Source organism: Brassica oleracea, chromosome C2 (assembly GCF_000695525.1).
Source record: "Brassica oleracea var. oleracea cultivar TO1000 chromosome C2, BOL, whole genome shotgun sequence".
Taxonomy (NCBI): Eukaryota; Viridiplantae; Streptophyta; class Magnoliopsida; order Brassicales; family Brassicaceae; genus Brassica; species Brassica oleracea.
In genome coordinates, this window is record NC_027749.1 from 48614280 (window position 1) to 48629323 (window position 15044).

Consider the following 15044-nt stretch of genomic DNA (forward strand, 5'->3'; position numbering starts at 1 on the left):
ATTTATAACGGTTATAAGATATATTATGTGTTATACTACTAATTCATTTTAAAAGTTAATATTATTCTCTTAGCAAAGATTACTATTTGTGTGTGTTAGTTAGAGACTTTTTTTGGGCCACTGAGACAATATTCACTGAGACGATATTTTTTTCACCAATCCCTCGACATACAAAACCTATGAAAGATGACACGTAGTTCGTTTAATAAAATACTCGATTTAATATTTTCTTATAAAATATTATTAGTTTTATAAAATATTTGTTATAAAGTAGTTTTATTGTATGATAGATTTATTCCAGTTACCATAAAAGAATAGGAAAATATAGATTTATTCATCAAATCGTTCTTCTTCCTTAATTTGTTTTTATTTTCTTCTTCGCTTTCTTTTCGACTCCTGCAATTTACTTTTTTCAATTTCTTCAGATCTTTTCTTAACTTCTTCAGATCTTTTTTTTTTTTTGAAAAAAATTCAGATTTTTCTTTATGCTTTGACGTTTACTTTAATTTCTTTTAATATATTGTTTCTTTTCTTTCATTGATCATACATCCTTTGCTTTTAAATCCAATAGTTGCATTAACTTCTGGGATCTTTGACTTCTTTTCTTCCCAACACACTCATTTTCTTGTCTTCGTTTTTTTCCTATCCTTGACTTATTTTTTTCCTTTCATTTGCATGTTTAAGATCTGACTTCTTGGAGAAGAACGTGGAGAACACATCACCACCGACGCGGTTTACATTTACCATATTTGCAACTGAGAACTGTCATTTGTTCCGCCCACCACCGTTGTCATTTCTTCCACCATCACCATTATTGTCATATCTTCTTCTACCGACATAAGTATTCTATATTTAGATTTATTATAATTTCTGTTTATTTTCGTCTGTAATATTTTACTGATTTAAAATCGTTTTATATTTTATATTTTATTATTTTGTTAAGATTAGAATTTGGCCCAATTTAACAAAGTAGTCCAATATGTATAAGTCTCGAATATACATTTGGAGTTAATTCTTAGTGGACAGGAATTTATAAACTAAAATAATGACAACAGAAAAAACGAAAACCCAGACGGAACACAAACAATAATAAATGAAACGCATCGTTTTTGTGAAAAGGGACAGGTGTCGCTTCTTGGATGCACGACTTTCCACGTGGCATCACAAGAGGGTCACCAACATCTTTATATATATATCGATAATTTATATTAAACTAAACATAGAAAAATTATTAATGTATAATAAATATTTGAGAAATTGCTAAAAATACCATATTTATAGTACCATTTTTCTTGTTTACACTAACCATTTTTACCTTCACTTTTAATGAAGAGTAAAAGTCATTTATAACCACATGGTCAACTAATCTAGACCCATGTTCAAAAACGCGGCCGAGTTGGCCGATTTCGCGCCGGTTAAACGCAACTCGGTGGTGCTCCGCCGCGATTTTGTGTTATTTGGGTAAAAATTTGGATTAAAAAAAGGTACATATTTTGGCACTTTTCGGTTCGAAATCGGTCCTTTAAGCATAGATCTATCACATTTCATTGTTACCGATCAAGAATCGAAGCTAATCGCCAAAGAAAAAGATGATTTATGTTAAAAAAAAAACGGCTGTCAACTAGGGTTAGAGAAGAAACAGGTCGGGAGGAAGATGATGAAATGCAAATTACAAATGTGTCCTTCATTAATGAAATGTTAAAAAAGCTAAAAAATATTTTTCTTGGCAATCGAACCCATGACAAGAGAACTAAATCAACTTAATGTAACCGCTGCGCTACTATACAACGTTTGGTATAAACTCTCAAAACAATTTTAGATATAGGATAATTCGAAAATGTGAAAATATTTAATATTCATAAAAAATTACTACCCGAGTACTCTCCAATTTTTTCCCGATTTTCTCTTAACTCGCTAAACCCAGGTCGAGCATACGTATAGCGCCTAGAGCAATTTCGAACATGGTGGACAACTAATACCATCATCAAACCAATCTAATTAACGTTGACCAAAAAAACCGTGGAAGACATAGTATTTTACATAAATAACTGAATGAAGATACAATATGTATTTACTCCATGTTTATGTGACGTTAGTATATATAATTATCAAAACTAGAGGGTTTGTTCGGGCTACACCCGGATTTTTTCCTATAATATTATTAAGTTGAATTAAACTTGCGATGCTAATTTCTAGTTAAAGTGTATTGTAACTCTTGTTATATGTATAGATCAGAGGTTTCCATTTTTAAAGAAGGGTTATGGTTGATGTTATTGGATTCAACTGTTGTTATATTATTTTTGTTAATGATGCTATGCGCGGTTTGTATATCTGAATTTTCAGTTTTTATCTTATTACACTATATATTATCTTCTTGTTATTTTATTCTAATGTCACCTATTTTGATCTTATATATGGTATGATGTGATTTTTGTATTTTTTCCATTTCCGTTTGAATCTTGGAGTAGTATATATTTTTACGAACTAGTTTAAATATTTTGAATGGTATTTTGACCACCAATACTAATTCACTACATTGTTTGATTAGTTTTGAAATTACTCGTCGAAACGGATTTGGAAAGAAGAGAAATGGAAGAGGTGGAAGTCGAAAGGTGGCGAAGAACGAATTAGGGTTACGTCAGTAATATACATCTATTGATTATGGTTTTAGTATTATTACTGTGAATCGTTGACCTCTTTGGTTGCTCATCATAGATATATTAGCAACACAACATGCTTGTTAACAGGTACCTACGTTAATGCAATGTTGACATCAGAGCTGAACATTCATAAAGCTACGGACAATCAAAGACACGTCAACGTTACTTTAATTATTTAATTCTTTAAGAGAAATTTTCAGAAAATCCAAAAGAACCAAAGTTCAAAGTAGGGAAAATATATGGATATAATAAATTAAAATGAGCAAAATCTAAGTGGAGTTGACGGTTTGATAGCCTTGATACTATCACTCACGTGGGTGTTTGCGGGTTTTGTCGTTGGCTGCAGTATGCAGAACCTGGCTGATTTGCTCCATCATTTCCTAGTGCTATCTTTGCCGCATCACCAGCGGAGCTGGCAAATGCTGTTGGTTGTCCAGATTTGAGATCCATGACTGGAGCTTTGTTGCTGTTGCCACTCTACAAAACAGTGGGACATTAAATCAGAACAAAGAAAGAGTGTGAAACGTAGATTACCACACCTCTACCTGAGGGCCAAAGAAGAGGTTGTCACTAATGGCAGAGACGGTGAATCTGTGGTGGTTGGAGGTGAAATTATATGGAGTTACACGTAGCTGGAAAGGTATCCATTACCAGCTAGCTCCTCGAGGCATTTTGGTAGCTCCATTCCTCCCACTGCCACTAATCTGTAGTAGGCTTGGCGTTTGTGGGGGCATTTAGAGTAAGGGAATTTTTTTTAAAACCAATCTAAGAAGTTAAAACGTATCTACGCAGGAGCCAGACTTTGCCTCTTTCTTGATGAGTTTGATCATCTCCCTGTCAAAGACAACAAAAGTTGCACTTTCCTTTCCGTCATCAACAGCTAGTTCACACAGAACAGCAGAGAAAGTACGTCAAACGTGCACATATATTGAAATTAGGGTGTTCCTTTAAATATGGATCGGGAAGAACAGTACATACCCGATGACCCCGGTGCGTTAGGAGAAACACATCTGTTGCACCAGAGAGATTTTGCGAGCTTCATGTTGCAACCTGTGCAAGATACAAACGACAAGCCATTTTGCTGGACGACTCCCACAATCTGAGCCTTACAGAGAAAATCAGCTTCTTCTGTCTTCATGGGGAGAAAAGTCCTAACATTACTTGTTACTATTTTGAAGCCACATATGAGTACTAAAGATTGTTGAAAGCGTGAGTTTTACCTGTTCACTGGAGTTGGCAATGAACGTGTTAAGTTCTCCAATTGATACGAACTCTTTTTTTTTCTTCCTTCCATGGTATCAACTCGGGAAAGACCTCCAAATATAACTATGAACATGTTTTATTCTTTAAAGTAGATAACCATACCTCCAAATATTTTTGGATTCACCGTGGTGAATTCCATTCCATTACACCACAACGGAATTATTAGAAAGAAAGAACTAAATGAGATAAGGATCAAAACTATTTAAGGATGAATTCATGGCTTACGGGTCAGTAAGGAAACGGACGGCAAGTCGAGTTGTTGCTGCAGAGTTGTTCAGATCAGAGCCTTGAACGGAAAGGATTTGCCCAACTAAATCTGGAAGTGGATGAATTGTTCAGTGAATCAATACTTAATATAAGTAGATTTAGCTGAATTTTCATATGCAAACGTTAATTTAAAGCTATACAGGGAGTTCTAAGGTTGATCACAGTATTGAGCGTGAAGTTGTTAACCGATTATTGAGTATTGATTAGACAGAGATTGAATATATTATTCCAGAGAAAGAGAAGATGTCGATACCTGTTCATCTAGTAAGAGGAGGCTGATTCCCATAAATTCATCATTCTTCTTGATGTTATGCGAATCCCAGAGGCAGAGGAGGCGACCGACTGAAACAATGTTTATCGCATTTAACTTTATGCATGAAAATTTCAAATTTAATAGAACATGTAACGAAAATAGAGATACAAATGAACATTATACGACTACATGAGGAAACAAAATCCTCGGCTCTCCTTTCTCCACCGCCTTCGAAAACCAGTGCAACGCCTTAACCCTCGCAGACCAAAGTAGTAGAACAGTCCAATCTTGTACATAGCCGCAGCATTGCCTTTCTGCGCTTGATACTCCAATATCTGAAAAATCCTCATCCTCCTCCCCTCGTGATTTCCTTAGAGCGCCTTTGTTTTCTTCAGTCCCGCTGTGGATCCTAGTTGGTTCCACCACGGGACAGTCCTTTGAGATCAGGAAGCTATTCACAGCGGTTTCACAGCCTTATCATGCATCTGCAAACACAAGGGCGAATCAAATGACAAATTCTAAAGCTTAAACTCAAAAATTAATAATAATAATAATAATCTTTTAGCTTACATCTTGTCGCAGATACGTGAAGGCAAATGTCATCTTTGACTGCATGTTCCCACCTTCAGCAGCAAAGTTATGGTGAAGGAAGGATTTGCCCCCGTCCCGTAGACGAAGCCCATCAGCGACTGCGAGCGCGGATCTCCGGATGAAGAAGCCGCCTCTATCTCCTCCACCGCTTCCTCCGTTAACCTATCGAAAGTTCCGTCGCCACGAGCCGGGATCGAGCTCCTCTTCGGATTCGCTGAATTCATCGAAGTCAGAGGAGTCTCCTACTCCGGGATCGACGCAATAGAATACAGTTACAGATAGAACAACGATTACGTAGCCTGAGATTATCATTCTTCCTCTTCCTCCTCCACCTTCTTCGTCGTCGTAGATTCTCAGTGATCAGATCGAGTTTCAGAAGGAGATGACTCGGGAGAGAAAGAAAGAAACACGAAACGGGTAGTTACATAGTGAATTGGAAGAGTCGGGGTAGAAGGGTAAAATGTTCGAGAAAGAGATGAGTTGTTCTTTACAGGGCCACTTTCAATTTTGTTCAGCCCAAATTAGCTGTATTCTTTGTCGACAAAACAAATGTGTGACGTGGCAAAATCACAGTTTTTCATTGGTTGATTTTTTGTGCCTACGTGGATATGATGGAAAATCACAGTTTTATGATCTCTCTTCCATGTTTATGTTTTGAAAATCAAACCAAAATTTTAACGTTGAAGACCACCTCCAAACAAAATTAAACCAATTTAGTATTAATTCAGATATTTCATATATGTCTATCAATATTTTTATTATTATTGACACTGATAATTTTGAATTCTATCAAATTTCTGAATATATTTATTAATTATTTAAAATTTATCTAAACTAAATTTTATAATACATCAAGTGTATAACAATGAAGATCAATTATCTCTCTTCCATGTTTATAATTTTCCATTATAATTACAATGTTACCGTTATGCAACTAGAGTTTTTTTGAATAAAATAAATAAATAGAAAGGGAAAGTTTAATCCGAGATACACATTGTTGCTATATCTGATTTGTTAATAAATCTTAAGATGTTATATATACATTAACTAACTAAATCTTTCCATTATTCTACCAAATATTCTTCGCATTATTATTCTAACCAAGCAAAAAAACAAGAATTAGGGATGGGCATTTTGGTACCCATTCCGGTTTGAACCAAAGTCTTTTCGGGTTTTTAGGATTAAAGATTTCAGTAAATTTATAAATTTCAGTTTGGATTCGTTTTAGATCTTTGCCGATTTGGTTCGGGTTTAGATCAACCGTTTATATTATTTTTAAAAATTAAAAATTCATATATACTTTAAATTTCTCAAAATATAAAAATAAAAATAATATATTACATAACTTTGGAATAATGTATGCAAAATACATAAACTTAACATATAAATTGGTTTGGTATGAATATTTAGATATATAATCAATATATATTTCAAATATTTTTGGTGTTTTGAGTATTGTTTAGCTATTTTAGACATTTACTTTTGAAAATTTTCAAATATCATATATATTTTGGAAACTTTTTTATATATTAAATCTAAAGTTAATTAATATTGAAGTATATAAATCTATTTTGAATACTTTCGAGTACTTGAAATACTTCTGTTTGGATCAAGTTTGGTTCTCTAAATACAAATTTTTTGAACCTATTCGGATAACCAGTTTTGGTTTGGTAATACTTTTCGGATTGTATTCGGTTTGGTTATTCAGATTCAAGTTTTTTTGTCCAACCCTAACCAAAATAGTCAAACTGAAACCAAATCCAAATACATAAATAATCGAACGGTTCCTACATTTTGGATTGAAAAAAAAAACGAAACCAAAAGTTGAACTAAAACCAAAAAAACAAAATAGAGTTGAAACGAGAATAATCCCGCGCTTTTAAAGCGCGGATCAAAATCTAGTATACTATAAAGTCATAAATTATCATTTATAGCACACCGGTTTATATCGGTTTAGGATAGAGTTATTTATGTTGAATTGATTCTGGTTTACATTGGTTTAGAGATGTATATATACTCAATTGTAAATACTCTTCATTCAATGAGAAACTAGATCTCGACCCGCACAACCGCGCGAGTTTTTGTTTTCATTTATTTTTATAAAAACATTTTGTTTTCAATTTTAAATTGGTATATATTATAATAATATGTTATCAATTTTTAAAACATAATAAGTTTATTGTGTATTTTTTTCATTGAATAGATTGTTTCAAACTTTCACATGTATTTGTATCTTCTTATATATATACATTTTCGGATTATTATTTCATTATTAAAATCACAACTATATATATAAAGATTAGTAAAATATTGTTTTATTGTCATATTCAAAAATATTGTAACATTTCACAAATTTAGGTCTATTTGTTTTTAAAAAATCACACATGAATCAAGGTTGTGACTTCTGTTTTAACATATAAGATAAATAAATCAGTTCAACGACTCTGTTTCCTCTAATATGGTATCATAGAGAATCTTCCGCTATTCTCTTTGATTCTCATCAGTTCTTCGCTTTTCATTGATCTTCTTCCTCGTTTTAACCTTTCGATTGTTCATCTGAGCTTCCTCTTCTTTTGAACGAGCTCGATTCATCTCGATATGGCAAAACTTATAACTGGAAACACAGAGCAATAAAATAGTCTGTCCCAAGCCAGCAGATTATCTAACAAATACTAAAAGGGATATACGAGGAGTAACCAGACTGTCCACGACCTCATTTTAAATCCATTTTAAATCATCCAATCAGATCATTTTCATTTGCCACGTCATTAGCTTCTTTACTCTGAATTTATACGACTGTCCTGTTTCGCCTTTTTTTGTTTGTTTTTAACTTCATGTTTTGCCTCTTCCAATTCTCCGTGTTGTTGCCGATTGATTAATGAAAATCTCCATTTCTGATCCACTTTCAATCATTCAATCCTTTCTTAACTCTATCTTGATGAGTGAGCTATCTTTCCACCACCCTTTGTTTCTCTGCTTATATATTAAGAAACTCTTTTGTAGAAGATTACATTGATTCTTCAAATCTCAGGCGCGCATCTCATGCTTCCCTATATTTCAACTACATCCCACCAAGCCATTGGATTCGGGATTACGCTTCCGTCTGATTCACAGGCCTCCAGCCGCTTCATCTCTCTCCTATTACATGTAATCCTAACCTTCACCGTCTTGCCAAATCTCAGGTGTAACTGTTGTCTTCCATCACCATGCTTCATCAAAATATCTACATGATTGTAACAGAGGAAAACCATTCAGCCTCTTCAGTATCCATCCTCTCTCACTATATACTAACAGAAAAGGGTAATTTCTACCTTCTTCGAAACTGGTTTAATTGTTGTTTTAATGTGTTATGTTATATACTTCGAAATATAGGGAAGCAAGACGTCAGCTCTCGATCATTACTACGCTGGTTGGAAAGGAGTATTATGATAATTCCGAACAAGTAAGCTATCTTTTTGTTACCTTCGATTATATTCATCCTTCATTCGTGCAAGTGCGTAATATTTAAGTACATTTGTTACATTGTAGAGTTATGAAGGCAGTTATAGAAGACTCAAGTACGTTGGTTACGAAACAAAATGTTTCCTCATACTGACTTTCTTGAGAGAAGTATCAAACGTTTTGCCGATACCCTGGGACCCTTTGATTCCATGTAAGTTTTTTTTTTTTTTGAACAACTGATTCCATGTAAGTAAAGCTTCAGAATTCGATGTACCTTTATTTCAGATTGTATTTTTGTGTGTGTTGTTTGTTATAATTCTACTACTGGTGATTCTTTCGACCTCCAGTTTCCTTTTTGTCAACCCATCAAGTTTAAGGAACACAAGGCCACAAAAGCTCTTAAAACTGCTAAAACCAGTGGTTGAATGAAAAGTTCTCTTAGAACATTTGGAAATCATGATAGTTTAGAAATAACTACTTTGGTTTCAGCTGAGCCCAAAATCTTATTTTGGAAGAAGTGTTGATAAGGAGCCCACAATCGGATAGTAGCCACTCATATACAACTCCAGAATTAGTTCTAACGATCATTCATATACAACTCAGGTAGCCACTCAATTTGATAGTAGAACATTTTACTCTAGGTTTTATTCCTGTGATGCTATTGATGTTGACTTCTCATGGTTTGGAGCTTAGTATCTTAACATTTTTGTGTGGAGGTTACATGGTAAGTGTGTGTCCCACATCAGACCATATTATGTATTTGACTCTTAGTTTATAAGTTTTTCGGTATTGTCCTAAAAATATATTTTCCTGTCATGTTGCAGTTATGGAGGGTTTTATATGGGGTATTCTCTTCTGCAACGAGGACTAAAGGGATTAAGATCTCAATTTTATCTTTCGAGATCGCTAACACCATTGTTAAAGGCTCAAATCTTATGCATTCTCTGTCAATGATAGCATCACACATTTGAGAGAGGCTGTGTTACCTTCAGAAGGTGTACAAAACCAATATCAAAGGATATGGATGAATTCTGGAGGATAGTGCTACAGACTAAAGGTAGCTCCTGCTTTGAGAATATTTCTCTATTGTTTATGTATACTCTTCACACTGTTTTTCTATTTGTGGCTTGGAGATAATCAAAGCTATGTCCTGAATAGATAATCGTTGAAGATTTTTTTCTGGAGAGGTAGTGTGTTTTGAGTTTGCGTTTTTCTTACGTCTGATGATACAATGTATTTGATCGTCATGATGGCTAAAAAGTAGACATATGTATCCTGAAAGCACACTATAAGGAGAGACAGCTTTAAGTCAAACTATGACATACACGTAATAACAGAGGTGTAACTAAGCCAAATAAGATAAAAAGTATCGAATATTATTCCATTATTCTAGCTATTAGCCAAAAATAAATAAATAAAACATGTAAAAGTAGAGTACGATAGATTCAAATGGAATAGCAAAATTTGAGATACTATATTAATCATAAATATCCTGTTAGATAATTTGTGTGACATACAATGACTTGCAGATTTCATATAAATTCATAGTCTAAACATGTTTAAAAAAAGATTAAAATGAAAAATTGGAGTTTGAACTAATTTGTGAAATTGTATATACCTTCCACAATACGATTAGATGAATATATAAAAATAGATTACACAGAAAGAAAAAATTAAACCAAAATAAATAAACGTTAAAGAGAATAGATTAACAAAAAAAACATAGTTAAATTTAAAGAAAATAAAGTACATAGACTATAAATATTTTTTATCATTTCAATGTAACAAAAAACAATTTTCAGTTAATTAATAACCAATTCAACTAATACACCTAAAAGATCAAACATTATTCATCTTAGTTTATTAGCGAACTATTGCTAAATTATAAAAACTAAAACATCTTTGATGAAGTAAACATAACAGAGGATATAAAATTGAAATAAATTCATATTCCTCTTCCCTCAGGGCTGAAGTTTTTGGCAAATGGAAATGGGGAATATACATCTGTTTTTTTTTAAACTTGGGAATGAGAAAATGAACAAAGAAATAAATATTATTTTACATTTAAATATTCGAATAATATTATATATCAAAATTCATTTAGTATATACGAGAAACCCGGGCGTAGTCCGGAAAAATCTCTAGTTTTTCTAATAAGTTCTAACCAAGCGAAAGATAAGTGGGGATTTGATTTGAAAGTTGATTCTGTTATGAAATTTGAGAGTCATGCCTCATGGTATTCGTTGATTTGGTATAATCTTATATTTATAATGATGTTTCTAGACTTGTTATAATTATATAACGTGATAATGAATCTACACATTGTTGGCGGATAAAATCGAAATACACTCTTACCACAAAATTTAAAAGATGTAAACTGACTTTGTCCAAAAAAAAAGAAGTTTTTTTTTTTCTAAAATATATGGTATAGGCAAAGAGAGAAAAAAACACACATAAATTTATCTTATTATATATAGCTTTCGTGAGCCTCAAGAAACCTTTGAATCCAATATGTCATGTAATGTTATATATAGCTTTCGTGAACCTCAAGAAACCTTTGAATCCAATATGTCATGTAATGTAAAGGCTACAAGTTACAAGTCCTTAGCTATAAAACCATTTCAAATTAGAGAAAAACAAATACTTGAATTATAAAACATGTAAACTGATTTGGTTACATATACAGTATAGCCTTTTTCGTAGAGATTACATATCAAACATGGTATACACAAAGACTAATCCCCAGTACTTATTGAACCATTGGAAACAGTCAATGGCCGGGATCCATTTTACTAACCCTATTCTATCAAAAGGAAAGAATATGAATTCACACACATACACAACATACACATCTTTCATGCACCGTATAAGAATCGAAACCTCTGTATCTAATAGAGTAGACAAGGCTTCTTACAAGCCTTCCCTCGTTTTCTGGCAGTTGTGAGTTTCCAAACTTCTCGGATCTTAAAGGCTGCCTTGACCTTACACCACCTGCCTCTTGGAGATCCCACATTAATGTTAACATCGTACGTTCCAGCTTCTTCCGTGCCAGACACGCTAACACAAAAACTATTCAATTGTTGCTCCACATCCGCTGCACCAGGCGACCAGTTCAAGGGAAAGTCATGATGTTGATGATAAGCAAAATTATTCTCGTCATTCTCGATAAAATCTCTTGTCGCTACAGTTTGTGATTCGCTGTGCACCGGATCGTGTTCACTAACATTGAAGCTGTTTCTTTGCATGAATTTTCCATCAATGTGATACGACGTCGTGGCTGGTGAGTTCTCTGGTTGGATCGTGGAGTTTGTAGCTGTGAAGTAAAGAGACCTCAAAGAGTCTGAGGAATCCGAAATTCCTAAATATTCAAAAAAAAAAAAACATCAAATAATTTATTAAGTCTATATATAATAAGATATATATATCAAAAACCTTAGTGTATACCTTGAAAGTTGTTGTGGTACAATCCAGGACATGCAATTCCAAATCCAGGACTTTGAGTGCATTGCAAGGACCTTTGTGGATATTCCACAAAGGGCCTAAACTGGCTAAGGTTTTGATACGCTTCACGCTTCAGCTCGTCCAGCTGATAAGCTGGTAGCTGGTCGGGGTCTCGAAACGTGCCATCACTGATATACACTTTGACCACTTCATATACAGAGTTAAAGATAAGCGACACGCCAAGAGCGGTTGTGTTGTAGATGTAACACTCTGCTTCGTCCAAAACACATTCCATCGCATGGGATACAATTACTTCTTCATATGTTCTCTTTGAGATCCCTCCACCAAGTAGCTGTTAGAAAGAACCACTTATGTTAGGTTTATTTACTTCAAAGATTCATTGAATTATTTTAGGTTTATAATCAATCTTACGTTGTATAGCGCCTCTGGATCTACCGTATACCAACGACGAAAATCCTTAACGGTAAAAATCTTCCGCTCAGCCAAACGCTTCGCAGAAACGCCTGCTAATTTCTCCAGTCTCCAAACCTCGTCACCGGGGTACGGAGGATGATGTTTTTTATAAGCTGCATAGCCAAAAATGTAGAAAAAAAAAACTATTGATCATTGAGAAATACTAGCACTAAAACACTTTTTATTCTAAATATTATTAATTAAAAAGTATTATTTTTACTTATCTTGTACTTGAGTTTTTGTTTTAGTAATTAGAATTTATAATTTAATATTTTGGGAGTGAGATTAGGGTTAAATTATTACCATAATTTTTTTTAAGGTTTAAAGTAATTTAATCATTTTATTTTTAAAGTATTGTTAGTTTTAAGATTTTTCTCTTTGTAAACTATTTTGTGACAAATATTTTTTTTTGTGCTATCTAAGTGATTTGTTTTGATATTTTACCCTAAACGCATTAACCGTTTCAGACAGCTATACTTACATTCTCCACGTTGGTCTTTAACTTTAAAGGCTTCACTTCTCGCCTCCACGGCGCCACCACCGGTTAGTTTAGCACCTAACCGGAACTTCTTACTTCTAGTCCAGCTCGAATTATCCGAGAAAGTAACAACTCCGGTGATCACTCCGACGCCGTCTTTAAGCGCCACCGTTAAATCTCCGGTGAGTAACGGACGTTTCCCTTCGCGTTGCTTTTCAATATACCCTTTGAATACGTCAACGGTCCAGCTTTCCTCCGTGAAGTCAGCGTTCAGCGGCACTATTTCGACCCGAGAAGACGAGAGCGGTCCTGAGACGACTCGTGAATTCGTGGCTGTATCCACGAGCTCGAACGCTACGGGAGAACGGTCCCTAGCTTCGATTTTGGCCCCCGTGAATATCGTAGACGGTGGTGCGTTGATGAACCGCAGCTTGAACCGTGAACGCGAGGACGGCGTTTCCGAACGGGATCGCTCTATTGGGGACCACGAAGAGGAGAGATGTGGTTTAATAACACGATCAAGCTCCTCTCGAACCTAAATCATTAAAAATTAACATAATTAGTAACTAGTTTACGCATATCATTGAATATAAAGTATACCTAAGCAAACGTTAACAAGTTGCAACAATTGCATGCAAAAGATACAAAGAAAAACACATGTATTTTTTTTTATAAAAAAATATATATATCAAGCCCCTCTCGAACCTAAATCATTGAAAATAACATAATTAGTAACTAGTTTAATTAACACATGTATTTTGTTTATACGTATATTAGTACATACAACTCGATCAATAAACTTCTTAGTTATATGTATATAAGTTGATATACTATAGAAACTAGCTAGACTTAAGGACCGTTCAATATTGTTGATACGGAGCCCACAAATTATAAAACCACAGAAACTAAAACGGGACAGAAGAGAAGAAGAAGTCAGTCAAAGCTGGCGGCTTTGTAGGAATGGATTAATTTAACTAATTTCGTGACTAATTGAGATTTTAATTAATTATGTGGCTTATGTGTAATTGAAGACGGTGAGAAAACTCACAATTTTCCTGACCATGTTCTCCATCTCAACCCTGAACTGATTAGTTAACCGATCTCTCATCACTTTCTTCACGGCTCTGAGGTTTACATGAGAAAAAAAACAAACTCAAAAACTTAAATTCTTGTTAGAAAACCAACCAAACAATATATTTGTATTGTAAGATGGAAGAAAACTCACTTCTTGAATGTTAGTTTATGAGGTTTTAAACCATTGTACACACTAGCCCCATGAAAATGGGTGTGTTGCATCTTCATTGATCACTTTTGGTTTGTGTTTGTGTGTTATCAGATTTTAGAAAACCTCAAAAGATTTTATCAAGTCTTTCTAAAAAAAGAAAAAGAAAGGGATCTTTGTGTGTGTGAGAGGAGAGGAGAGAGCAGGAGATGAGTTTGTGAAAGAGTAGTTGATGGGGGATTATATAAATTAAGGGAGAGCATTGACGAAGTAGCACTTGAAACTTCGAGGAAGATTCGTTCTGCTCTTATAGTTTAGTAGCGCTATACATTAACAACGCTATAGATTAGTTATTTAGTGTTTTGTTGATTAATTAAAACCAAACATAAGGACACTTGTGCAGTGTCATATATATATTCGTTACCAAATCAATTGCTGGTTGAGTCACAAGCTTATAATAACCTCGAATTTACACTCTATCCGGCCAAACATGTTCATGTATTTAATTCAAAATATAACGGTTTATAAGAACATCCACGCATATTGGGAAAGTCAGTTATAAAGTAGAATTTGTTATAAACCAAATGATGATTGACCATGGACCAGCCCGTACTGCAGGCCCAATCCGGAACATGATAAAAACAACCAGAGACTATGTGTTTATCTAGTATATATTCCATGTATATCCGTAACATAGTATTTATCCTTATCCTTATCTTGTTAGGATAAACATGACCTTATGACGGTCTAATACCTTGTATATATATGGACCTTCTGGTCGACAGTAATGATAACAGAAGTATTTCGCCAACACTTCATTTACAACACGTTATCAGCACGACGTTGCTCTCATAAACCCTAACCCTAAAAACCAGAAATAAATCCGAGCAGTAAAAACCCTAATTCCTGACAAACTTCAAACAGCTCTATCCCTCAACTCCGGTGGATCCAGAC

The 15044-nt window shown here is 34.1% G+C and overlaps 2 protein-coding genes and 1 long non-coding RNA gene across 12 annotated transcripts; 1 reads left to right on the forward strand and 2 right to left on the reverse strand.

The window, feature by feature from the left end:
• Positions 1-2721: 2721 nt before the first annotated feature.
• On the reverse strand, positions 2722-5490 carry LOC106322938. Of its 7 annotated transcripts, none has more exons than XR_001266592.1 (8): positions 5014-5490; positions 4627-4928; positions 4444-4532; positions 4149-4239; positions 3881-3986; positions 3639-3792; positions 3206-3540; positions 2722-3137 (listed from the first exon to the last, which is right to left on the reverse strand). It is a non-coding gene; the product is annotated as an uncharacterized LOC106322938 (long non-coding RNA). The 7 variants fall into 7 exon arrangements; XR_001266593.1 differs by having other exon boundaries at positions 3206-3364; positions 3462-3540; positions 3881-4239; XR_001266589.1 differs by having other exon boundaries at positions 2723-3137; positions 3881-4239; positions 4633-4928.
• A 2447-nt stretch (positions 5491-7937) lies between these two features.
• On the forward strand, positions 7938-9707 carry LOC106326078. 4 transcript variants are annotated; one of them, XR_001267129.1, is made up of 6 exons: positions 7938-7976; positions 8066-8334; positions 8407-8476; positions 8563-8686; positions 8965-9078; positions 9300-9707. XR_001267129.1 is itself a non-coding variant. In XM_013764114.1 (5 exons), exons 1-5 carry the CDS (start codon positions 7973-7975, stop codon positions 9344-9346), a joined length of 363 nt encoding a protein of 120 aa, XP_013619568.1. In that variant the 5' UTR covers positions 7939-7972; the 3' UTR covers positions 9347-9707. The 4 variants fall into 4 exon arrangements, 1 of the variants encoding a protein (XP_013619568.1); XR_001267130.1 differs by lacking the exon at positions 7938-7976 and having other exon boundaries at positions 8002-8181; positions 8275-8334; XM_013764114.1 differs by lacking the exon at positions 8965-9078 and having other exon boundaries at positions 7939-7976; positions 8217-8334.
• A 1427-nt stretch (positions 9708-11134) lies between these two features.
• Positions 11135-14298, reverse strand: LOC106325492 (calmodulin-binding protein 60 G-like). Its single transcript, XM_013763544.1, has 6 exons — positions 14094-14298; positions 13917-13992; positions 12872-13403; positions 12349-12503; positions 11920-12268; positions 11135-11833 (listed from the first exon to the last, which is right to left on the reverse strand). Exons 1-6 carry the CDS (start codon positions 14168-14170, stop codon positions 11364-11366), a joined length of 1659 nt encoding a protein of 552 aa, XP_013618998.1. The 5' UTR covers positions 14171-14298; the 3' UTR covers positions 11135-11363.
• Between the last annotated feature and the right edge of the window lie 746 nt (positions 14299-15044).